Below are 27669 nucleotides of genomic sequence, written 5' to 3'. Positions count from 1 at the left end.
TTTTACGTAGTTAGTGGTAAAACCGAATGTTTGCGAGGATTAATAAGATTTCTGAATTCTGTTACAACAGTAACCGTACATGTATTTGTTACATTAAGTCATTTCATTCAAATTTGTTTGGTGTGATTATGTCTTATAATTATTTTAGGATGGAAGGTACAGTTACCAAATAAAATATGCTGAAATATCAATTCATTATGACTATATTTCATAATCTATTTTTTAAAGTAACCCTCCTTACATTAAAGATAACTATTTAAAGAATATAGTACTGAAAGACATTGCAACAAACCGAATAATCAGGGGGGAGACTTTATACTGAGGGGGGCGCGAAACATATCCGCCCGGGGGAGATTTTATTTCAGAACAGATTCTCCGGGGGAGAATCTGTACCGGTATAAACTCTCCGGGGGGAGAATTTGTACGGGGGAGAGTTTATACCGGGACACCGGGAAGGCGAAAAGCCCGTGGTTTGATCCCAAACCGATACCAATACTTCACTCTATTCTTAGTAGATATGATATGGTTTACTTGTTATTGAAGTGTTCACATGACTACTTGGACCTGTGGATGGTCACTTGATATGTTGTTTAATGGCACTAATGAGTTCCCAACTCTTGAGACCATCAGTGGGTTCCCGGGTCGGATTGGTTACCCGGGCTGTAGATTTGGACTCGTCCCAGGTCCAGTCAGTGGCATGTTAGGTATGTGGTCCACTGCACCGTGGTCATAGAATGTTTTTACTTTACTAGATAGAAGATGGGGTTTTCCATATAGGATGTTTGTGATGTCATGAAGTTTGTTTTTGGGAACGTTATGGTGAGCCACTTAATAACAAATAGCTCCTGCATCAGACTTATACGGAGGAACACTTCTACAATTGTGTAATTGTGTCGATATCAATAGTGATTAGTGATAGTTGTAGGTATAGTAATTTCATTGTTGAATTGTCAAAAAATAAACTGTAAGTGATTCCATGTTAGTGTTTGGCTAAAAATGAAATTATTTTTGTGCGTCACCTACATAATTAGAGACCTAAATAGATTTACTGAACTGAACAAACACGCAAACCCTCGGATTTGTTTCATGACTGGCTGATAATAGAGTTTGTAGATCTTGTGTTGCACTATTGCGCTGTACAGTGTCATATTTTGAATCGTCTACTCTTTGTTTGTGTTAATGACTTAATAGACAGCCTTTGAAGTTGTTATTGTTGACTTGTAAAATGTATTTTTGTGCTTAGAGGGGTATGCACACTTTGCGTTTTATACGCAGATTAACGCATGGTATGCACACAATTTTTTTTAGATTTATACCTCCATAAACACAATAAATATTGTTAGGTTAATTCTTAAATAAATAAATTGCAAGTGAGTCCGTTGCATTAGAATGGTTAACCTGAAATAACATTAGCCCACGCCCACTAGCGAAATACTTGCGTGACGTCGTAGGAATTCGCGGTGGCTCGCCCGTGATATGCATAGTCCCCAGTTTAAATAAAATCATCGAAATTATTGAAAGAATTCTTTTACTTATTTGTACTGCACACATAATCATTGGATCGTTCTAAATAGCATTGACACTCAGCAAGAGCAGAATGTATTTTCACAAATAAAAAACATGACACTATACCATTGTCTGTCATATACTTACACCTCCATAAACGCAAAAATATTGAGGTCAATTCTGAATCCATAACTGGATTCCAAGGGAGGTATTGCTGCATTAAAGTTGCAATTCTTAAAGTTAATTCTTAAATAAATAAATTGCAAGTGAATCCGTTGCATTAGATTGGTTAACCTAAAATAACATTAGCCCAAGCCCACTAGCGATCTACTTGCGTGACGTCGTAGGAATTCGCGGTGGCTTCAATCGATTCCTTTTACTTATTTGTACCGCACACATAATCATTGGATAATCATTGGATCGTTTATATAGCATTTACACTCAGCAAGAGCAGAATGTATTTTTCACAAATAAAAAACATGACACTGTACCATTGTCTGTCATGTGCTTACACCTCCATACACGCAAAAACATATTGAAGTAAATTCTTAATTCGTAACTGGTTTCCAAAGGAGGTATTGCTGCATTAAAGTTGCGTCACAATGTTTTGCAGACCAGTGTGACATCATCGGTTACCATGACGTCACGACCAACTGACATACCTTTTCTCCCTGCCACTGAAGCTGGTCAGCTGTACTTTTTTACACTGGAGACATTTGATATTACTCTTTACAGCTGAAGAGGTTGGAAACAGAATCTCACCTCGTACACTTATTTTGTTAGCCATTAGGGCTGGGTTAGGTTGGTCCTGGGTTGGATCTGGGCACCCACAAGATTACCCGGACCCATAGTTAGTCACGTGCTATATTGTTCAATAACAATAAAACTCCATGGCTACACCACTAATCACTAATGTGTCATATTTCTTCCTGACACTCCACGTATTCCTTCTGACATTTTTATATCTGAGTAAGAGTAAAGCTTCAGTCAATTTCAGTGTATGTATGATCAGTTCATACATACATGTATCTAAAGGGTTTTTGCCAGGGCTCCAGTAAAACATTTCTAATCAGGCATTTTCTACCCTACTCGAATCCTACAGCAGGTTCCCTGGTCGGGTCAGGTCAGGGTGTAGGGTACCTGGGTAGGTTCAGGTAATAGGGGGTCGGGAACCTGGGTAGGGTCAGGTAATAGGGAGTCGGGTACCTGGGTAGAGTCAGGTAATAGGGAGTCGGGTACCTGGGTAGTAAATTTGGACTCATCTCAGCCCTTGTAGTCATCTACCTGTCTGTTCAGGTTCGAATTATGTTTTCAACCTGCTCAATCACTCAGTCCGAAATATTATGAGCATATCATGACACTAAAACCAAAGTGTTAGGTTTAAAATAAACCATCTTAATTGTTGAAAATCTTTGAGAATATTCTAACAAAGCACACGGTCAAGGAATCTGGAACAATTATATGACGTCTAGCAACACAATTAGATTTGTGCATGCAATTATAATAACTTTTGTTCACTGTATTTTTTACTTGTTCTTACGTAACTCTCCCTATTTCACAGGTCCGTCATGGAATGTATCCCAATACTGCACGTCTGGGACAGGTTAAGTCATTGTGCCGTCACACACAACTACAACAAAACAACTAAACAGGTGTTTGCATTACTTGACAAATTGCAAGCAGACCCACCCCAACCTTATCTTAAATGTCCCGAACCCTTTTGCCACCAGCAACAATATATCCAGAACCATTTGGACTTAACCAAAATAGGTGACAGCTGACCTCACCAATATCTGTGTTCATCTTTCAGCCCTAACGTTGTCTAGTGCAGGACAACTTTAAAGGACAACAACACTCCAATGTTGAAAGTATTGAAAAGTGGATGGCTTTTTCTTCGCAGATTCAGAGTTTCCATGTAATGGACTATAATCTTAACTTGTTTGACTTGCTTATTGGAATCTGCTCAGTGAGTGAGTTAAAAGTTTACGTCGGATCAGAAAGTTGGAGTATTGATGGCCTTTTAAAGTCAGAAAGTCACATGCCTCTAGCTTCATTTATAACAAGGTTATGATCACTTCCATATTCTATAACATATGTCATAAGAGTGTGTTTGAGAAAACAAATTGTGACAGTGTATTAATCCTGCACAAGAGACTCACTGTATATGTTGACGAAAACGAACTCATGATAATCAAGACGGGTTAAGGAAGTGACGACATGTAAAAGTAAGAGCCAAAATAGTTCGAATGACTGATTTACGTGTTTACTATGTTTACAAACAAATTTAAAACCTCACATCATGGTCAGCCTTTCTCTTTCGTGGCGTGATTCTTGAACGCAGACACTTCGCGATACGCCGATTGCTGATGATTAGCATTGCAGGCACATCTCAGAGATGTCCATACTGATATTAAAGTGTAGGGAATGTAGTTCGCTGTGCACGTAAACTTGGCAGCGTTGTGGACAAGGTCAAAGTCAGTTCGGGATATAGCCAGTATGACAAGTATTTCTCTGTTTGCTTAGATATCTTTAAATATTATGTGAAGCATTACTGAAATAAGATCAATCGAATTTTAATACGATTTTAATACGACGAAGGCCAGTAACATATCAGCTAAAGGTATCTCTGCATGAGACGCGAAGTAACACAGTGAAAGTGAACAGCATATATCCTTGCCTACAACAGAAACGCACCCGACGCATTTTCGTCTGTAAATCTACGAAAGGACGTTTAACTTTACTGCAACATTTTATACAATTTGTCCTAAAAACTCATAAGTATCTCCCTCCCTTACCCACAGTGTTGATCGAACGTACCAGGTTAACCCTACCATAAGACTCAGTTGAAAGACATACATGTATGTCGTGCAAGGAGGAGCATAAGCACGGTGGGTTTACTTTGGAAATTCGGCTTAGAAAGATCACTACTTCCACCAAATATGTTTCAGAGACACTCCACGTTTCTTGAAAACGAGTCCACACTACCTGTCTGCTTTCTGTTTCTTTTCCTTCTATCTCATAGAATAACATTAGTACTCTGAGTTACACAAGTAGATCACATGGATGGGCGTATACTGATCTTGTGACTGGAAAGATATCATATCAACACAGGACAGGGGACAACTGAGAGGTAGGTTTGGTGTTCGCACTGGACATTACACGGAATAATTCCATAATATATATATATACAATCAATGCTTGTCGTATTGTGTCATGTCACCGTGTCCTAATTGCCTAGATCGATGCTAATGGTGTCAGTCACTACATTGTTTGGTCCAGACGCGATAATAATTTACAGACCGCCGTCATGTAACTGGAACAGTTCTGAGTGCGGAGTTAAAAAACAACAACACAAAAACACAGATTGCGAAACATCTGTGTAATAGAGAATAATACATGAGTGTGTTTCCGTATATCATAAATATCATAATTTATATTTGGAAAAAAAAATTGTTCCACCTTGTAACGAGCATACCACACGTCGTATATTCCTCATATTTGATATTTAGAATTCGGAGGGTAATATTTTTACCCTGTCATGCCATTCTTACAATAATCTCGATCAATGATGTTCAATTTTCTACCTATTTCACTCAACGTCAGAAACCGCGTAGGAATATAGTGTTTGAGTGAACTGTCAAAGTTATCATATAGTGCCAACTGATTTACAGCCATGTTTGTCGATATAATCATCCAGATATCGGAAAACAACAACTTTTTAAACTGAAATCGAACATTCGTCTATAAGCTACAGATCAAGCAGATATTGAATCGATGTATGAAGATTAAAAGTTGTACCTGCTCGCCGATCATTTGCACGTTAATGGGATCGTGATACCAAATATATCGAATAGTTTATTGCATGGATAACAATTTCCATCTTATCAAAAATGCGTATCACTCAAGGCCGATCTTAATCTTTGTGACAGGCGGTGCATACAGGGCGTGGCTGGAAGCCACATGCACAATACTGTTATAGGCCACAGCGTGACTATCTCTCCAGATGCAAACTGGTGACACAGCTGGCAGCCACATGTACAATACTGTTATAGGCCACAGCTTTACTCTCTCTCCAGATATAAACTGGTGACACAGGACAGCTGGAAGCCGCATGCACAATACTGTTATGGGCCACGGCGTCACTTTCTCTCCAGATATAAACTGTTGACACAGGACACAGCTGGCAGCCACATGCACAATACTGTTATAGGCCACAGCGTCATTCTCTCTTCAGATATAAACTGGTGACACAGGACACAGCTGGCAGCCACATGCACAATACTGTTATAGACCACAGCGCCCCACTCTCTCCAGATATAAACTGGTGACACAGGACAGCTGGAAGCCACATGCACAATACTGTTATAGACCACAGCGTCCCTCTCTCTCCAGATATAAACTGGTGACACAGGACACAGCTGGAAGCCACATGCGCAATACTGTTATAGGCCACAGCGTCATTCTCTCTCCAGATATAAACTGGTGACACAGGACAGCTGGAAGCCACATGCACAATACTGTTATAGACCACAGCGTCCCTCTCTCTCCAGATATAAACTGGTGACACAGGACAGCTGGTAGCCACATGTACAATACTGTTATAGACCACAGCGTCCCTCTCTCTCCAGATATAAACTGGTGACACAGGACAGCTGGTAGCCACATGTACAATACTGTTATAGACCACAGCGCCCCACTCTCTCCAGATATAAACTGGTGACACAGCTGGTAGCCACATGTACAATACTGTTATAGACCACAGCGCCCCACTCTCTCCAGATATAAACTGGTGACACAGGACAGCTGGAAGCCACATGCACAATACTGTTATAGACCACAGCGTCCCTCTCTCTCCAGATATAAACTGGTGACACAGGACACAGCTGGAAGCCACATGCACAATACTGTTATAGGCCACAGCGTCATTCTCTCTTCAGATATAAACTGTTGACACAGGACACAGCTGGCAGCCACATGCACACTACTGTTATAGGCCACAGCGCCCCTCTCTCCAGATATAAACTGGTGACACAGGGCAGAGCTGGAAGCCACATGTTCAATGCTGTTATAGGTCACAGCGTCCCTCTCTCTCCAGATATAAACTGGTGACAAAGGACACAGCTGGAAGCCACATGCACAATACTGTTATAGGCCACAGCGTCACTATCTCTCCAAATACAAACTGGTGACACAGCTGGCAGCCACATGCACAATACTGTTATAGGCCACAGCGTCCCTCTCTCTCCAGATATAAACTGGTGAAAAAGGACACAGCTGGCAGCCACATGCACAATACTGTTATAGGCCACAGCGTCACTCTCTCTACAGATATAAACTGGTGACACAGCTGGCAGCCACATGCACAATACTGTTATAGGCCACAGCGTCCCTCTCTCTCCGGATATAAACTGGTGAAAAAGGACACAGCTGGCAGCCACATGCACAATACTGTAATAGGCCACAGCGTCACTCTCTCTACAGATATAAACTGGTGACACAGGGCAGAGCTGACAGCCACATGCACAATACTGTTATAGGCCACAGCGTCACTATCTCTCCAGATATAAACTGGTGACACAGGGCAGAGCTGGCAGCCACATGCACAATACTGCTATAGGCCACAGCGTCACTCTCTCTCCAGATATAAACTGGTGACACCGGGCAGAGCTGGCAACCACATGCACAATACTGTTATAATCCACAGCGTCACTCTCTCTCCAGGTATAAACTGGTGACAAAGGACACAGCTGGCAGCCACATGCACAATACTATTATAGGCCACAGCGTCACTATCTCTCCAGATATAAACTGGTGACACCGGGCAGAGCTGGCAACCACATGCACAATTCTGTTATAATCCACAGCGTCACTCTCTCTCCAGGTATAAACTGGTGACAAAGGACACAGATGGCAGCCACATGCACAATACTATTATAGGCCACAGCGTCACTCTCTCTACAGATATAAACTGGTGACACAGCTGGTAGCCACATGTACAATACTGTTATAGGCCACAGCGTTACTCTCTCTTCAGATATAAACTGGTGACACAGGGCACAGCTGGAAGCCACATGCACAATACTGTTATAGGCCACAGCGTCACTCTCTCCAGATACAAACTGGTGACACAGGGCAGAGCTGGCAACCACATGCACAATACTGTTATAGGCCACAACGTCCCTCTCTCTCCAGGTATAAACTGGTGACACAGCTGGAAGCCACATGCACAATACTGTTATAGGCCACAGCGTCACTATCTCTCCAGATATAAACTGGTGACACAGGACACAGCTGGCAGCCACATGCACAATACTGTTATAGGCCACGGCGTCACTCTCTCCACATACAAACTGGTGACACAGGACACAGCTGGCAGCCACATGCACAATACTGTTATAGACCACAGCGCCCCACTCTCTCCAGATATAAACTGGTGACACAGGACAGCTGGAAGCCACATGCACAATAATGTTATAGGCCACAGCGTCACTATCTCTCCAGATATAAACTGGTGACACAGGGCAGAGCTGACAGCCACATGCACAATACTGTTATAGGCCACAGCGTCACTCTCTCCGGATACAAACTGGTGACACAGGGCAGAGCTGGCAACCACATGCACAATACTGTTATAGGCCACAGCGTCACTCTCTCTCCAGGTATAAACTGGTGACACAGGACACAGCTGGCAGCCACATGCACAATACTGTTATAGGCCACAGCGTCACTATCTCTCCAGATATAAACTGGTGACACAGGACACAGCTGGCAGCCACATGCACAATACTGTTATAGGCCACGGCGTCACTCTCTCCACATACAAACTGGTGACACAGGACACAGCTGGCAGCCACATGCACAATACTGTTATAGACCACAGCGCCCCACTCTCTCCAGATATAAACTGGTGACACAGGACAGCTGGAAGCCACATGCACAATAATGTTATAGGCCACAGCGTCACTATCTCTCCAGATATAAACTGGTGACACAGGGCAGAGCTGACAGCCACATGCACAATACTGTTATAGGCCACAGCGTCACTCTCTCCGGATACAAACTGGTGACACAGGGCAGAGCTGGCAACCACATGCACAATACTGTTATAGGCCACAGCGTCACTCTCTCTCCAGGTATAAACTGGTGACACAGGACACAGCTGGCAGCCACATGCACAATACTGTTATAGGCCACAGCGTCACTATCTCTCCAGATATAAACTGGTGACACAGGGCAGATCTGGCAGCCACATGCACAATACTGTTATAGGCCACAGCGTCACTCTCTCCGGATACAAACTGGTGACACAGGACAGAGCTGGCAACCACATGCACAATACTGTTATAGGCCACAACGTCCCTCTCTCTCCAGGTATAAACTGGTGACACAGCTGGAAGCCACATGCACAATACTGTTATAGGCCACAGCGTCACTATCTCTCCAGATATAAACTGGTGACACAGGACACAGCTGGCAGCCACATGCACAATACTGTTATAGGCCACGGCGTCACTCTCTCCACATACAAACTGGTGACACAGGACACAGCTGGCAGCCACATGCACAATACTGTTTTAGGCCACAGCGTCACTATCTCTCCAGATATAAACTGGTGACACAGTGCAGGCCTCGTCATCTCTTCTGTTCGTACCTGGCGCTTTGTGGAACGGGCCCATTACCCTATAACATCTACTGAAATGTTTGAGTTATTTGTTGGGCGCTTCGTTCAACCCTTCAATCGTGTTGCCGATTGATGACGTCACTCTTTCTGATAACGTGCAACCTTTGCATGACTGGAAAGAAAATACAACTGGGATACTTTCATTACAATGTTATGGGGAACTATTTACTGGTTGAAAGGGAGGAGATATCGGAATGTCACCTACATATGGCGTATTTTAATAGAACACTGTGTGGTGTGATACTGTAAGGCCCTCGATAATTTACAAACCGCCGTCATATAGCTGGAATATTGCTGAATGTGGCTTAAAAGAAAATCGTCATCAGTTCGAACTAGTACAAACAGTCACACACACACACACGCACACACACGCACACACACACATGAGTGCAATAATCTTGGACGCGACGTCAAACCCCATTTCACCTCACCTCAGCGGCTATGAATCAAATTTTAGATACCGAAGCCCATGTTTGGATAGTAAGTGGTTACAATGCTGTAGATCATTGCAGATCCCCTCCCCGCTCCAGCAGATGGTGACACCTGGATTAACGGGGTTTCACTCTCACTCTCTTACTACTGTCCGCTTCAACCTGTCTCGTCCTTGTTATAATTGTTAATTGTAATATTTATCATTGAAACGTTCTTTGTATTATCAATCATTGATATAAAGTATCCATTGTTTTGAGGACTCTGAGAACGTTCTCAAATTAATACATCCATATCATGATATTGTGTACACAAGCTTTCTTCGACGTCGTTTTCATATTGATAGATCTTGACAATCATTGCGAAAACATTCCTATTTTTAGACTGATGACGTGTTATGAACATGTCTGATCACCACACTGACAATACTTTCGGAATTTCAAGTTTACGAGTCACTCGGGAGTGAATGAAGCTGGCATTAATAATGTCTTAGTAAGCCTTTAACTTAAACTGACTGCAAGGCTGAAGTTGACTCAAGGGGCGAGGTAAAATAAAGGTTCTTGTTTGCCCATTGCAAACATCAAATATTATTTACAAGTTGTCATTTTTCTTTCGTGCATATTTCCAACTTCCAAACTATGAGCAAGACAAAGTAAATCCAAATTCCCTCTTAGAGAAAAGAACTCTAATTTGAATTTAAATATTTATTTGGAAACTGACAGTAGCTTCAACGTACATCCTTCTAACATGACATTTTATATTTCGAGAAAGGGAGAAGATTTGTGTTCACAATTATAAACCCACAGGGCAATCCAAAAAGGAAAGTGATACACAAATTGATATGTGATGAGCTGTTCGAAATCTAATTAATTATTCGATATGAGGAAAATGCATACAGTTATATTTGTTGTTACATTTGTTAAACCGTGCGCAACTGAGTCTGGTGTAATGGTTTTGGTGTGACCGATTTAAAAAAAAAACCCAATACTTACAAAAATAAGTAGTCTGATTGAACAAGTATTATTTGATGGTGAGAGGTTGATTGTTCCAGTGAGAAGCAAATGTGGAGGAACAGCGTCTGTGGTCACATGTTGGTGATATGGTAAGCATTGAGACGCTGGTCGATCTGGGGTATCTAGATGGTACATATTCTCTCACCAAACTTGATAGGTATGATGGAGCTGAGCCTTTAATACATAGGTAGGCGATACTCAGGATCTTATGTTCGATCCTTACTGAGGCCGGTATCCAGTGGAGGCGAATCAAGACTGGTGAGATTTAGGAGTGTTTGTTGCTTCATGTGATAATTCGGGTTAAGTTTTACAGAACAGTCTTCACTGATAGTACAATGACACAACTAACCTCAACATGCATCAACTCGATAATTCGAAAATGACGAATGCAGATTTAACTCAATATTCCCAACGGAAACGCTGTCGATTATCTGATCTAATACTGACAACCCTTCTCCCAGAAAAAAAACCCCACACATTCACAAGGCTTGGTGGCCCCCATTTTTTGTTGCTAGTGATCTATAGCTCATTTTTATGTTGTATTGTGACATTTCGTGATAATTGTGTATGGTTGTTTGCTATTTTTAACGATTAATCTGTGATATTCTAGTTATTTTACTGTCCATTGATGACAGGTTTTTATTTATTGATAATATATAATAACTTCTCGTCACGATATGGCTGAAATATTGCTGGTGTGACGTTAATGTTTTTTAACTCACTCTAAATAGAATCTCACCCTCGTACATTATTGCCAGCCATTTGGGCTGGGTCGGGTACTCGGGTGGGGTGGGTCCTGAGATGGATCCGGGTGTCCACGATTACCCGGATAGGTGGTTAATCACGTGATATATTGTTCAATGACAATAACAACAAAACTCTATGGCTACACTGCAAATCGCATTTCTTTCTGACAATGCACATATTCCTTCTGAATTCTATATGTCTGAGTAAATATAGGTTTTAGTCAACTTCAGTGTATGCATGCTTAGATCTTTTTATACATGTAGGTAAATATTTAAGTTTTGCCAGGTCTCCGGTAAAACAATTTCCAACCAGACATTTTCAACCCAACTCGAAAACAACAGCAGGTTCCTGGATTAGGTTAGGTAATAGGTGGTCGGGTACCCGGATAGGGTCAGGTAATTAGGGGGTCGGGTACCTTGGTAGGATCAGGTAATAGGGGATCGGGTACCCGGATAGGGTCAGGTAATTAGGGGGTCGGGTATCTGGGTAGGATCAGGTAATAGGTAGTCGGGTACCCGGATAGGGTCAGGTAATTAGGGGGCCGGGTATCTGGGTAGGATCAGGTAATAGGGGATCGGGTACCCGAGTAGGGTCAGGTTATAGGGGGTCGGGTACTTGGGTAGCGTCAGGTAATAGGGGGTCGGGTACCCGGGTAGTAATTTTGGACTCATCTCATCCCTTTTAGCCATCTACCTGCCTGTTCACCTGTATTAATTTATTGTGTGGTTGTCAGTGGCTGCCATTAATAAAACTTGATTGGTGACTAAAATATTTCACGTTTTGAAGGAAACTAATCTATATCAACATTATGATTTCCCTGGGGAGTGCAACTCCTTAGAGTGATATTGAGGGACATGCACATTTCGGAACAACTTCAGCTGAAGTTATTTATGTTTTACAGATGGCGACGGAAATTCCTCACCTGTGTTATCTGCCAGGAACTGTACACAGACCCCTGTTCACTGAGGTGTGATCACACATTCTGCAGGAAATGTGTCACCAAGTACATCCAAACCAGACCAAATGCTGTACAGTCCAAGACGATCCCCTGTTCCTTCTGTCGACAAGATACCAAGGTTCCCCAGCCCAGCAGGCCAGTGGAGGAGTGGGCGGGGCAGATGAAACCCAGCATCATTATACAGGGGCTGATTGACACACAAGCTGACGTTGTCAAAACAGGTATTGGTTTATTATATTATGAACTGCACATTCATTTCACAAACTGAAATCTAGTAATAAGAATCATGCTTGTAATAAAGGCATGTTAAAGGGTACTCATTATTTGTTTAAACATGCAGTATAATTACAGTATTGCTGTTAACAGTATGTTCAATGATACCAATTGACTCCACTAATCGACTCCAGAAAATATACATTTGTTACAAACATGACTCCAACTGTAATCACTGCATAGCAATATTTACAATATATTTTGACGTCGGGACGATGTGCACTGGCAATGCTTATTGACCTGCTGATTATTATCGTTTTACATGATGCTTATATAATCAGATCATCCATAAAGCACTTGAAAATATTATTATCCGCCTTCAGCAATGTTCCAGCGACATCACTGCGGGGGACACCAGAAATGGGCTTCACACATTTTACTCATGAGGGGAATCAAACCTGGCTAACTCTTAAACCACAAGGCTTCCCTACCGCCCGTGAAAATCGTGATCGAAACTGTACACTTGTAAGAGTATTGTAATTGCCACCTTCAGCAATGTTCCAGAGATATCACTGCGGGAGACACAAGAAATGGGGTTCACACATTTTACTCATGTCGGGAATCAAACCTGGCTAACACTTAAACCTCTTGGCTTCCCCATCGCCCATGATAATAGTGATCAGAACTGTACACTTATAAGTGTAATTGTATCTGTTGAAACTACATGTACATAACTGGGTGAATGAGTTCAGTTTTAAGCCACTGCCAATCATGTCAATAAGGGCTTCCACAACAAACCCATGCGCGTGACAAGCCAACACCTTATCTCCAAGCCTACACCCAACGTGCTATTCGTGCATTGAAAATAGTTGAGAGGGGGTGATTTTACCTGGATTCTCAATCTTCTAATTTATATACATATTGTCATGATATGTCAAATAACTATAGACATGTCAACTTACAGGTTCCGCTTCATGTTGCTCAGTGTGTGAGAAGTTAGGGGAGACAACTCCGGGAGCCTCATGGTGTTCTGAGTGTCAAGTGTCCCTCTGCGACAGATGTGTCAAGATGCATGTTGCAAATCCAGCATCACATGACCATGAAATATGTGACCTTTCAGGAGAGGTCAAGGGGAAAATGAGACGCAAGGTCGTGTGCAGGGAACACAAGGATGAGGTTATAAAGCTTGTGTGTAAAGACTGCCACAAAGCTGTGTGTCAGACATGTTGTGTTGTTTACCATAGGAAATGTGAGTCTGTCATTACCATTCAATCAATGTTGCCAAACCTGAAATACCATTTAAGAAGGCATGCTAAACAGTTATCAAAGAAAATACATAGAAAAGAAACAATTGTTAAGAATACAGACGAGAAAATTAGCGGAATTGCGAAAAACAAAATAGCAGTAGAAAGTCACATCAAATCTGCTGTTGAGAGAGCCATCGCTAACATCAAGCAGAAAGAAAAACAACTGATGAACGAAGTCAAAGATATTATAGACAAACAAACTAAGGAACTTAAAGCAGATGTAAAGCTTGAAGAGATTGAGATGCAGATGTACAGACAGCATTGTGAGTTCATTGACCAGGCCTTGGTATCGGACTGTGAGATGGACCTGTATGACGCGTATCAGGCTTGGGAGTCGGGGCCTGTAGAGTTGGGAGATGTCAGGGACACAGACACAGCAGACACACGGAGAATAGATGACATCAGGTTTACACCTGACACTGACAACGTCCAGCACATCCTAGATGATCTACAGCTGGGGGAGATTGACGTCACATACCAGGATCAGAGCACATGTCTGCCGTCTCCAGTGCTAGTTGGCGTGATAGATGGGAAGATGGCGGGTGATGAAGTGGAGCCTGATCTACGTGACGTCACAGTCCTCCTTGTAGATGGTATACAGACAGTTGTAGTCACTGACTTAAATAACGAGTGTGTGAAATCCGTCTACACTAGAAACAATCAACTGTGTCAAAGTAGACTTCCCCTGGATGACTCTCCATGGGGTGTAACACAGTTGAAGGAGAACCAGGTGATGGTTGCTGTCCCTGCATCTCGTCAGATTGTAACAGTAGAAGTGACCCCTGACCCGGTGCTGCTCTCTACCATCACAACACGCAAGGGGTACTGCAGTCTCGCTTTTCTGAGTCCTTCATCTCTAGCAGCAGGTACTGACGACTGTGTTGAGATCCTGGACATTGCGGGACACGTGCTGAAGTCAGTCACTACACACAACAATGAGACACTGTTTGACTACCCCGGCTACATGTGTGTCAACAACAAGGGCAACATACTCGTGTCTGACAGGGGGGAGCAGTCTGTGACATGTGTAACGTCAGAGGGGGATGTTGTGTGGATATACGCCCCTACTGGAGACAGAGCACTCAACCCTTATGGTATCACAACTACTCCATCAGGAGACATCCTGCTTGCAGACAGCACGAATGTGGTACGGCTGACAGAGACAGGGGATTATGTCACGGATCATAAGGACATTGGCTGTGATCCATTGGGATTGTATGTAGATAGACATGACACACTGTATGTGTGTAATGAAGGTCAGATACACGAAGTAAACTTCATGTAGTCACACCAACCAGTGCATTCCGTCAATCATCACTATCACTGGTGTTAAATTCTCTATAACAACTCAAAATGGACTCTTCCGATTGGGGTGTGAATGATCATACAAAGGTGTATCCACAGACATTATGTCCACATCATTACACTTCACATTATGTGTTTAGCAACCTGGTTCTCTTTATTAAATCGCCTCCGTGTTCTAGTGAGTACGGTGTCGGCCGGGAAGGCGAAAAGTCCGTGGTTTGATCCCAATCTGCTCAAGAGATACCAATACTTCACTCTATTTTTAGTGGATATGATATGGTTTACTTGTTATTGAAGTGCTCACATGACTACTTCGACCGTGGATGGTCACTTGATATATTGTTTAATGACACTAATGAGTTCCCAACTCTTGAGACCATCAGTGGGTTCCCGGGTCGGGTTGGTTACCCGGGCTGTAGATTTGGACTCGTCCCAGCTCCAGTCAGTAGCATGTTAGGTACATTGTACGTGGTCCACTGAACCGTGGTCATAGAATTTATTCATTTTACTAGATAGTAGATAGGGTGTTCATGTAGGATGTTTGTGATGTCATGAAGTTTGTTTTGTGGAACGTTATGGTGAGCCACTCAATAACCAAGAGTTCCTGAATCATACTTGTACGGAGGTACACTTCTGCAATTGTGTAATCGTGTCCATATCTATAATGATTAAAATGGTGTTGTAGGCATAGTACATTTCATTATTCAAGTGTAAAAAAATGAACCGTAAGTGATTCCATGTTAGTGTTTGGCTAAAAATGAAATTATTTTTGTGCGTCAGCTCCATAATCAGATACCATAAAATAGGTTTTGTTTAATTCTGCATAAACCTACAAACATTAGGCCACGCACACCCTCGGATTTGTTTCATGACTGGTTGATAATAGAGTTGGCAGATCTTGTGTTGCACTATTGCGCTGTACAGTGTCATATTTTGAATCGTCTACTCTTTGTTTGTGTTAATGACTTAATAGACAGCCTTTGAAGTTGTTATTGCTGACTTGTAAAATGTATTTTTGTGCTTAAAGGGGTATGCACACTTTGCGTTATATACGCAGATTAACGCATGATATGCACACAATTTGTTTAGATTTATACCTCCATAAACACAATAAATATTGTTAAGTTAATTAATAAATAAATTGCCAGCGAGTCCGTTGCATTAGATTGGTTAACCTTAAATAACATTAGCCCACGCCGACTAGCGAACTACTTGCGTGACGTCGTAGGAATTCGCGGTGGCTCGCCCGTGTTATGCACAGCCCCCAGATTAAATAAAATCATTGAAATCATTGAAAGAAATCTTCAATCGATTTCTTTTACTTATTTGTACGGCACACAACATCATTGGATCGTTTTTTATAGCATATACACTCAGGAAGAGCAGAATGTATTTTTCACAAATAAAAAACATGACCCTACCATAACATTGTCTGTCATGTACTTACACCTCCATACACGCAAAACATATATAAGTCAATACTTAATCCATAACTGGATTCCACAGGAGGTACCGCTACATTAAAGTTGCGTCGCAATGTTTTGCAGGCCAGTGTGACATCATCGGTTACCATGACGTCACGCTCAACTGACATACCTTTTCCCTCTGCCACTGAAGCCGGTCAGCTGTACTTTTTACACTGGAGACACTTGATATAACTCTTTACAGCTGAAGAGGTTGGAAGAATTCTAAACAGAATCTTACCTCGTACGCTTCTGTTGTTAGCCATTAGGGCTGGGTTAAGTTGGTCCTGGGTTGGATCTGGGCACCCACAAGATTACCCGGACCCGTAGTTAGTCACGTGCCATATTGTTCAATAACAATAAAACTCCATGGCTACACCGAAATTCACTAATGTGTCATATTTCTTTCTGACACTCCACGTATTCCTTCTGACATTTTTGGGGCGGTCGGGTAGCCAAGTGGTTAAAGCGTTGGCTCGTCACGCCGAAGACCCGGGTTCGATTCCCGACATGGGTACAATGTGTGAAGCCCATTTCTGGTGTCCCCCACCGTGATATTGCTGGATATTGCTAAAAGCGGTGTAAAACCATACTCACTCACTCACTCTGACATTTTTATATCTGAGTAAAGGTAAAGCTTCAGTCAATTTCAGTGTATGCATGATCAGTTCGTATACACATGTATATCAAGAGGTTTTGCCAGGCCTCCGGTAAAACATTTCTAATCAGGCATTTTCTACCCTACTGGAATCCTACAGCAGGTTCCCTGGTCGGGTGAGGCCAGGGTGTAGGGTACCTGGGTAGGTTCAGGTAATAGGGGGTCGGGTACCTGGGTAGGGTCAGGTGATAGGGAGTCGGGTACCTGGGTAGGGTCAGGTAATAGGGAGTCGGGTACCTGGGTAGTTTCAGGTAATAGGGAGTCGGGTACCTGGGTAGGTTCAGGTAATAGGGAGTCGGGTACCTGGGTAGGTTCAGGTAATAGGGGGTCGGGTACCTCGGTAGGGTCAGGTGATAGGGAGTCGGGTACCTGGGTAGGGTCAGGTGATAGGGAGTCGGGTACCTGGATAGGGTGAGGTGATAGGGAGTCGGGTACCTGGGTAGTAAATTTGGACTCATCTCAGCCCTTGTAGTCATCTACCTGTCTGTTCAGGTTCGAATTATGTTTTGAACCTGCTTCATGTATGAGTCTGAAATATTATGAGCATATCATGATGCTAAAACCAAAGTGTTAGGTTTGAAAAAGACATCTTAATTGTTGAAAATCTTTTAGAATATTCTAACAAAGCACACGGTCAAGGAATCTGCAACAATTACATGACGTCTAGCAGCACAATTAGATTTGAGCATGCAATTATAATAACTTTTGTTCACGGTATTGTGTACTTGATCTTACGTAAGTCTCCCTACAGCACAGATCCGTCATGGAATGTATCCCAATACTGCACGTCTGGGACAGGTTCTGTCATTGTGCCGTCACACACAACTACAACAAAACAACTAAACAGGTGTTTGCATTACAAGCAAACCCACGCCAACAGGTGTTTACAAGCAAACCAACGCCAACCTTATCTTAAATGTCCCGAACCTTTTCGCCACCAGCAACAATATATCCAGAACCATTTGGACTTAACCAACTTAGGTGACAGCTGACCTGTTCATCTTTCAGCCCTAACGTTATCTTGTGCAGGACAACTTTAAAGGACAACAACACTCCAATATTGAAAGTATTGAAAAATTGGTGGCTTTTTCGCAGATTCAGAGTTTCAATATAATGGACTATAATCTTGACTTGTTTAACTTGCTTATTGGAATCTGCTGAGTAAGTGAGTTTAAATGTAACGTCGCATCAGAAAGTTGGAGTATTGTTGCCCTTTTAAAGTCAGAAAGTCAAATGCCTCTAGCTTCATTTATAACAAGGTAATGATCACTTCCATGGTCTATAACATATGTTATAAGAGTGTGTTTGAGAAAACAAATTGTGACAGTGTATTAATCCTACACAAAAGACTTATTGTGTATGTTGACGAAAACGAACTCACGATAATCAAGACGGGTTAAGGAAGTGACGACTTGTAAAACTAAGAGCCAAAATAGTTCGAATGACTTATTTACGTGTTTACTATGTTTACAAACAAATTTGAAACCTCACATTATGGTCAGCCTTCGACGGGCTTCGTCTATCAGGAAACAGGGCTTGCTGATGTTTCAGGATATATAAACACATACAATGTATTTTCTCATGCTAAAGTTAACAGTGAAAATATAAAATTGGGAACTCCTCATTCAATTTCCACTTTATGCTTGTTCCAGTCAAATTTCACGGATTGTTATTTCTCGTGAACGTGATTCGTGATGCACCGTGACTACATCATACCCGTGACTACATCATACCCATGACAACATCATAACCATGACTACATCATACCATGACTACATCATACCCATGGCAACATCATACCTGTAAATACATCATACCGGTGACTACATCATACCCATGGCTACATCATACCCATGACAACATCATAACCATGACTACAGCATACCATGACTACATCATACCCATGGCTACATCATACCTGTGAATACATCATACCGGTGACTACATCATACTTGTGAATACATCATACCCATGACTACATCATACCCATGACTACATCATACCCATACATCATACCCATGACAACATCATACCCGTGACTACATCATACCTGTGAATACATCATACCCATGACTACATCATACCCATGACTAGATCATACCCATACATCATACCCATGACAACATCATACCCGTGACTACATCATAGCTGTGAATACATCATACCCACTACTACATCATACCCGTGACTACATCATACCCGTGAATACATCATACCAATGACTACATCATACTCCTGAGTACATCATACCCATGACTACATCGTATCTGTGAATACATCATACCCATGACTACATCATACCCGTGAGTACATCACACCCGTGAAAACATCATACCCATGACTACATCATACCCACAACTGCATCATACCATGACTTCATCATGCCCACTACTACATCATAGCTGTGACTACATCATACCCATGACAACATCATACCCGTGACTACATCAAACCCATGACTACATCATACCCGTGACTACATCATACCCATGACTACATCATACTGGTGAATACGCAATACTCGTGACTACATCATACCCATGACAACATCATACCCGTGACTACATCAAACCAATGACTTCATCATACCCGTGAATACATCATACCCGTGCAGCCATATATAAGTGCAATAATCTTGGACGCGACGTTAAACACATTTCACCTCACCTAACTGTATGTTAGTTGATTCTGTAATGGGATTTGGAAAGTCCGTTATTGACAGCGATTACTTACTCAGTGATACGGGCGAGTGGACACATGCTTGAGTTGACTCGCCTGGCCGGGTACGTTAGCGTGTGTATGAAGTATACCCCCAGAGACACGACATTCAACCGAGACGGGAAGCATCAGCGCGCCTTGGGTATAGTTTGTTAATGGGAAATGCTGATAAACTGTGCCATTGATGGAGAGGGTGTGATTGCTCTAAGTAATGCTTCCAGGTTAGTTAAGTTAGTTAGTTACATGGATTATTGATACAACAGGATATTGATCATGTATAAAGACAGTGATGTGTAATTTATGTACAGTTTCATATTAACATGGCTATAGTATGGCTATTTTGTTTTAAGGATGACTGGTGATTCGGTTGGACAACGTCAACCTACTCATACTCTTCAATACCGCAAGACAATTTGCTACCCACAATGGCATATTGTTAACTTGGCATGAGCAGTGTTCTTCAAAACACGTTGTGAAAAAATGTGTCTTCATACTTTAGTATTTTGACACCATGATATTGTGATATTGTATGTTTCAGATGAGATCTCTCTTTTGGTGTTGATTTGGACTTGCTACACAGTGGGTGATGGTACGTTGGCCACTATATATCTTAACCTAACACACTGAAGCTGTAATGTGGCTAATAATTATCTTTTATATATTTTCACGGATATAATACATGTAAAAAATAATGTCCAATACACTTCCATAATTTGACTTGTCCCATATGTTCTCGTGTATTTCAAGTGAACAACTGACGTGCCTTTGCATGTGTTTGTGACGGGTGCCACCGGTAGGGGCAGGATACGCTCACCTTTTTACGAACACCTGGTGTAATCACTATTTGATAGTGATTACTAAACACATGATCATCATAAGTGGCATTGTAAATGAATCTGCTTTCAGGATAGATTTCTTATTAATATGGAAACGGTTTTGTCGCTGTAGTATAATTGATATGTACTGTGAAGTTAGTAGGTCATGAAAACATGAGGCAAGGAAGGATGTCAGAACATTTACGAAAACAATATACCGTATTCGACGTAATAAGCGCTCCGCTATAATAAGCGCCTATATTTGCTGATATATTGAATTGCTAGTGAACAATTCTAATTAGCACCCCTTCCGATTAATCAATGTTCACAAGACTTATCTATTCGTTTATAATATGCACTCGTGTGTTATATGCACCCTTAATTATGAGCAATTAAATTATTGAAAATATATATGTCGTGTATAATACGCACAGTCTTTTCTTTTGTATCATTTCATGCTGTTAGCATAAACCACGAAATTTACGATCTTTCAAGTGTTTTTTTTTCTCACGAAAATTCTATTCTAATAAGGGCCCCCTATTTTTAATTTTGAGAGCGCCCTGGGCGCTTATTACGTCGAATACGGTAAAACATCTTTCTTTCATCAGTTGCGTTGTGTGTGTCATGTGTTGGTGTCAGCATGTTTCAGTCACCTGGAGTCATGGGACTTTATTCATGTTAACGAACCAAGCCATATTGCAACTGTATCCCTGTATCTTCAGTCATCGAAGGGGCGGTTGGGTAGCCAAGTTGTTAAAGCGTTGGCTCGTCACGCCGAAGACCCGGGTTCGATTCCCGACATGGGTACAATGTGTGAAGCCCATTTCTGGTGTCCCCCCGCCGTGATATTGCTGGAATATTGCTAAAAGCGGCGTAAAACCAAACTCACTCATTTAGTCATCGAATCTGGATGGGACAGAGTTGATAGAACTGGTTCTGTATGTTATGGTGAGCGAATGGCACTCATCTCTACAGACATTGTAACCTCCCATGCCATGATGTAGAACATGGTCTCCATGGTGATTCCGGGGTAGAAATGGTTCTCAGGATACTTCGATTTTCGTACGAATCGACATGGATCGAAACCTGTCGTTCATCAGGGCTTATGCTTTAAATTCAAGGTTTGTTTGGTCCAGACTTGAATATTAACAGTCTGCCATGACCGTCACCTGAGAAACGTGGTCCGACCGACGGACCGACCCACCCACCCTTCCACCGAGCCACCCACCGAGCCACCCACCGACCCTTCCACCGTCCAACCCACCTTCCCATCCACCGACGGAGAGGTTGGAGTGAGCTATGTTTACATTTTCACTGTGCAGGGCAAGTCGTCAGCTATGAGGTGGATGAGAGCCACGCCACCCTGCCAGTCTTGACTTGGTGGGAGTCGATAGGCAAATATCCTGATTATGTCATCTCCTGTGAGACGCAACAGAGATGTCTCCTGTCCAGAAACAAGACACGACTGCAGCATCAAGAAGTCATGGTGAGTAACCATGACAACATATACACGGTAAATGTTTGCGATAGTTTTGAATGAGACGGCTACTGAGTGACGCTTCCATTGCAATTTACCTGCTCTATGTGTTACTGAAATTGTGTCACCGTCACATTAAGCTTTACCAGTACAAACGGTCGATCATGTCAACTATGTGTGTAGGCATGTTTGCGAAAGAAACTACCCAAAAGTATCTACCTACATGAAGCGTCATGATTTCAGTGTTCTTACAACCGACCATTATCGCGATATATTATGTAGGTTATAGGGGATTAGCCTGACATGAACTTTAGAGAGAAGTCTCGCTTCAGTAAGTTTGCTGATGCCTGTCGCAGAGTTTTATTTCATTCGTTTTCACCGCAACATTAAAAACTTCGTCACAACAGCCTCTTCTTTCAAAGCGAAAAACGCACGACAACTTTGGCGTCAAATGGCTACACTGCGCACACTCGTCCGTGACGCCTTCAGAACATAGACAGTCAGAAGTTGTACCTTTTGTCAGAGGGACTATCAATCTTCCATTTATATTTTCAGATGTACGTATTTTACGGCTCATTCTTTCTGTCGAGTGGTCTTCCTTTTCCAAGGAAGGATGGCGATATTTGGGCATTGATCCACGAAGAGTCGCCCATGAACAAAGATTGGCTGTTTTCATTCAGGAGCACTATAGAGCTGTTCAACTACACATCGACTTTCAAGAGGGGATCTGACTACCCGCTCACCACCCACTGGCTGACAAACAAAGAGACACTGCTCAGTAAAGAATATTTAGTCCCCACAGACAGAAAGAATGTGATGAGGACAGATGATGGCCTAGCTCCAATTATATTTGTCCACAGCGACTGCAACACACCATCCAACAGGGAGCAGTTCGTCACGACGTTGCAGAAATACGTCGATGTAGATTCCTACGGCCCTTGTCTCCTCAACAAGGACTTCCCAGAAGAGTGAGTTCACCTGGACCATATGCAGTCAAACATACACACACAGACACACATACAGACATACACGAGTTCAGACACACACACGTACAGACACACACACAGACATACACGAATACAGACACACATACAGACACAAACAGAGACATACAGACAGACATACACGAATACAGACACACACATACAGACACACACACAGACATACAGACAGACATACACGAATACAGACACACACACATGCAGACACACACATACAGACACACACACAGACATACAGAGAGACATACACGAATACAGACACACACACAGACATATAGACAGTCATACACAAATACAGACACACACATACACACTGATACAGTCACACATACAGACACACACATTCACATTCATACACATACACACATAAAGACACACACATACAGGCATACACGCATAAGGACACACACATATACATGCAGACATGCACACATACACAGGGAATATGCACTTTCGACGAATATTATCAACCCAACACACATACACACACACAAACACACACATACACACACACACACACACACACACACACACACATACACACACATACACACAGAAACGCGCACACACATACACACAAACACACACACAAACACACACGCACACACACACACACATCTTGTATCCCGAGCCTGTTTTCACTTAGTCATATATGTTATGATATTTTGGAGGCAAATGGAACCCGTTGTTTAGGCCATGTCATACATGTAACTGGGCTCGTTATCATTTTAACACAATGTTAATTTGTTATCATAATATATAGCATGGTCAGTACAGCTCATAATCTTTTACCACATTTCCGACCTACATGCACTCAATATTATCAATATGGAGACTGGGCAAGTCTATCTATTTTGTTAAGATGCACGCAGTGTAGAATGAAGAGCACAGCACTTTGCAACTATTAAACTGTAACCAATCTCTTTCTGTTGCATATAGATTCAAAAATCTCGACGGTATAGCAGGCTTCTTGAAGCCAGACTTTTTGAAACTTGTCGCCCGCTACAAGTTTGCTATAGCTTTTGAGAACGCCATCTGTGACGACTACATCACAGAGAAGTTGTGGCGCCCTCTACAGGAGGGAACTGTCCTTATTGTGCTCGGCTCGCCGACAATCAGGGTGAGATGACTTCTGTGTGTGGACACATTTCGGTGAGAGTAAATGTTCTTATGCTTGGACAACGAGACGAAAACTCGCGGTGAGATGGGCGACATGTCTTGTTTGTGTGGTGGCATTTTCGTGAGGGTATATAAGTAATTATATATTTTCTTAGGCTGTACCCAAGACACACAAAGTCGTAAGTCGTAGATGTAAAGGCATAATCATAATTACATGTTCTAAACAACTTCAATACAATAAACGACTACGATAGAGCAGAGGGTAAGCTTTGGTCTTCAATATAGTTATCGTCTCGTGTAACGGATGAATGAAAACGTTTTGCATTAAGCTACTCAACTGATGGTCGTTACTCCAGGCTAACGGAGTAGCTGGTCATCCATGCACAGGTGGAGGGTTCACTCAAGAAATATTGTCGCTGAACCATTGTTATCATCAGGATTATTTTTCAACCACAATTTCAGAATCACCGGTTCTACGTTTGATGCATATACGCCTAAATGTTCATGTAACTTTCGAGGACACATCCAGACACAATAATACAGTAACTTAATATATGATTTGAAACTGTGAACCCCCATTGTGATCTGTTTCTATTATTTGAAGAACTGAACGAGAAAAACTAACGAAGAAAGATAAACTCACGAATAAAGAATGAATATTAAAGTGCGTCTGCGCCGATAAATCATTTCTGTTTTATGGTCATGTTATAAATGTGTACTGTGGCATTAACAGCGTGAAAGGAATTTAAAAATAAATTTGTCATGAATTGAACAAACTTGTAGTCGACTAGAATCTTAGCTCTCAGCCTCGGAAAGAATTGAAATTATTATACATCTTTTTTTTTCTGATTGTAGTTTGTTCTATTCAAATAAATGCAATTTAAAATTAGCTCTACTTAAAACGTACTTTCAGGACTTTTTACCATCCACCAAATCAGCGATTCTGGTCGAAGACTTTGACACTATTCAAGACTTGGCTGCGTTCATCAAGCAGCTTGATCGGAACGACGAACAGTATGAGTCATACCTCGAATTCAAACACACGGGTATTTCAAATCCAACGCTGAAGTCAGAACTCGCCCGGATATCACCAGGGGAGTACGCAGGTGGACGTTTTGGGAAGGCTGCTTCAGGATATGAGTGTTTCCTCTGTGACAAACTTCACAAGGCACTTGATGCAACTAAAGCCGGGAAGCCTGTCGCGAAAGCACAGGCAAATCTGAACCATTTTGGATGTCCTTTACCTGCACAGAAATTTGACGAAAACGGCCAAATCGTCCCCGACCATCGCCGAAAGCATGAGTTGGCATTCTACCATATGAACGCGCAGGTGTTCCGCCAGTTCTATGACAGGGCTGAGAACATCACGTCTCACGACCTGTACACAGCCACAAAACAACGATTGAGAAAGGTGCAGGCGAAACAGGAAGACTTGTAGAGCAGCTTTTACTAGGATAAAAAGTAACTTATGGAGTTTACTTGAATCTGTATTTTAAAACCCAAAACCCGCCTGCATCCATTAACCAATATATTGTATCTGACGTGATAGATGTTTATTACTTATCCCTTACTTACTATTGCAAACTTTATCCCACAGACATTCATTTTCTGAGTTGTTTGAAAATAAATATGCTTCAGATTTTAGTTGCGATTGTTATTAATTTCAAACCGTGTTTACATGTTCATCAAAAGTTGAAATCTCATGCTTGCATGTTCAACTAAAAGTGGAATCTCATGCTTACATGTTCATCTAAAAGTGGAACCTCATGCTTACAAGTTCATCTCATGTTTACATGTTCATCTAAAAGTGGGATCTCATGTTTACATGTTCATCTAAAAGTGGGATCTCATGTTCACTTGTTCATCTAAAAGTGGAACCTCATGTTTACATGTTCATCTAAAAGTGGGATCTCATGCCTACATGTTCATCTTAAAGTTGGATCTCATGTTTACATGTTCATCTAAAGTTGGGATCTCATGCTTACAAGTTCATCTAAAAGTGGGATCTCATGTTTACATGTTCATCTAAAAGTGGGATCTCATGCCTACATGTTCATCTAAAAGAGTAATCTCATGTTTACATGTTCATCTATAAGTGGGATCTCATGTTTACATGTTCATCTAAAAGTGGGATCTCATGTTTACATGTTCATCTAAAAGTGGAACCTCATGCTAACATGTTCATCTAAAAGTGGGATCTCATGTTTACATGTTCATCTAAAAGTGGGATCTCATGTTTACATGTTCATCTAAAAGTGGGATCTCATGCCTACATGTTCATCTAAAGTTGGGATCTCATGCTTACAAGTTCATCTAAAAATGGGATATCATGCTGACGTGTTTATCTAAAGGTGGGATCTAATGCCTACATATTCATCTAGATGTGTCATCGCATGGTTACATATTGATCTAAATGTGGGATCTCATGGTTACATATTCATCTGAAAGTTGGATCTCATTCTTATTCTCACGAGGGTATTGGACATTTTGTGCAGTTAATGTCGAGGGATCGGGTGGTCAGGCTAGTTGCTTGATGCATATCATCGTATCCCAATGACGTGGGTCGATGCTCATTATGTCAATAACTGGATTGTCTGGTACAGACTCGATTGTTTACAGGCCGCCGTCATATAGTTGGAATATTGCTGAATGCAGCGAATGCAGGGATAATTAAGACAAATGTTTGAATGCTTTTACAATCCTTATTTGGTTGATATAAGAATTCATGTTGCCAACTAAAACAAACAATTAACTTTAGCTAGCTTCTCAGCTGTTTCGTTTCAAGTTTCTTCCAGTCTCACACATATATAAATGAGTGTTCAGTTGTGTTTCTGTAGGGTCATAGGAGATATTGAAGTAGGATATCATTATTCAACACATACAGCATAAATCCATAGTTATATTTATCAGCACGTTTTAAAGCACAGCTGTCCATCGAAGGGTGACCATTCAGCATGACAATGCAACTCAATGAGATGTCAATAGTAACGTCCCCATTGGGTTACATTCTTCACTCACAGACTCAAGTGTAAATTTGTATTTGTAAACGCAGCCTATCGTGAGATAACTACTCATTCAGCCAGCATATACCTACTTATTGAGATGACACTATCTCAATAGATATATGGAAAGGAACACCGTCCTGTAGAAGTAAATAGGGATATTCCTTCATCGCACAGATCCTAACTCGATCAGGGCCATGTATCATTACATCAATAAATCATCAATAAATAGTAAAACACGTAAATGCATACGTTAA

General features: G+C 41.7%; 2 protein-coding genes across 2 annotated transcripts; both read left to right on the top strand.

The window, feature by feature from the left end:
* The first annotated feature begins 12336 nt into the window (after positions 1 to 12336).
* On the top strand, positions 12337 to 15139 carry LOC125378022 (E3 ubiquitin-protein ligase TRIM71-like). The gene is made up of 2 exons (XM_048392630.1): positions 12337 to 12555; positions 13512 to 15139. The coding sequence occupies exons 1-2, from the start codon at positions 12495 to 12497 to the stop codon at positions 15137 to 15139; spliced, it is 1689 nt and encodes a 562-aa protein (XP_048248587.1). The 5' UTR covers positions 12337 to 12494.
* A 4932-nt stretch (positions 15140 to 20071) lies between these two features.
* On the top strand, positions 20072 to 25986 carry LOC124132464 (alpha-(1,3)-fucosyltransferase 10-like). Its single transcript, XM_048392959.1, has 6 exons — positions 20072 to 20219; positions 20537 to 20587; positions 22136 to 22299; positions 22846 to 23258; positions 24231 to 24411; positions 25324 to 25986. Exons 1-6 carry the CDS (start codon positions 20210 to 20212, stop codon positions 25846 to 25848), a joined length of 1344 nt encoding a protein of 447 aa, XP_048248916.1. The 5' UTR covers positions 20072 to 20209; the 3' UTR covers positions 25849 to 25986.
* Positions 25987 to 27669: the final 1683 nt, after the last annotated feature.

Source organism: Haliotis rufescens, unplaced genomic scaffold (genome assembly GCF_023055435.1).
Source record: "Haliotis rufescens isolate VD_foot unplaced genomic scaffold, xgHalRufe1.0.p SCAF_11, whole genome shotgun sequence".
Classification (NCBI taxonomy): domain Eukaryota; kingdom Metazoa; phylum Mollusca; class Gastropoda; order Lepetellida; family Haliotidae; genus Haliotis; species Haliotis rufescens.
Note: the sequence above shows the minus strand (reverse complement) of the source record. Positions and strands in the feature narration are given on the sequence as shown.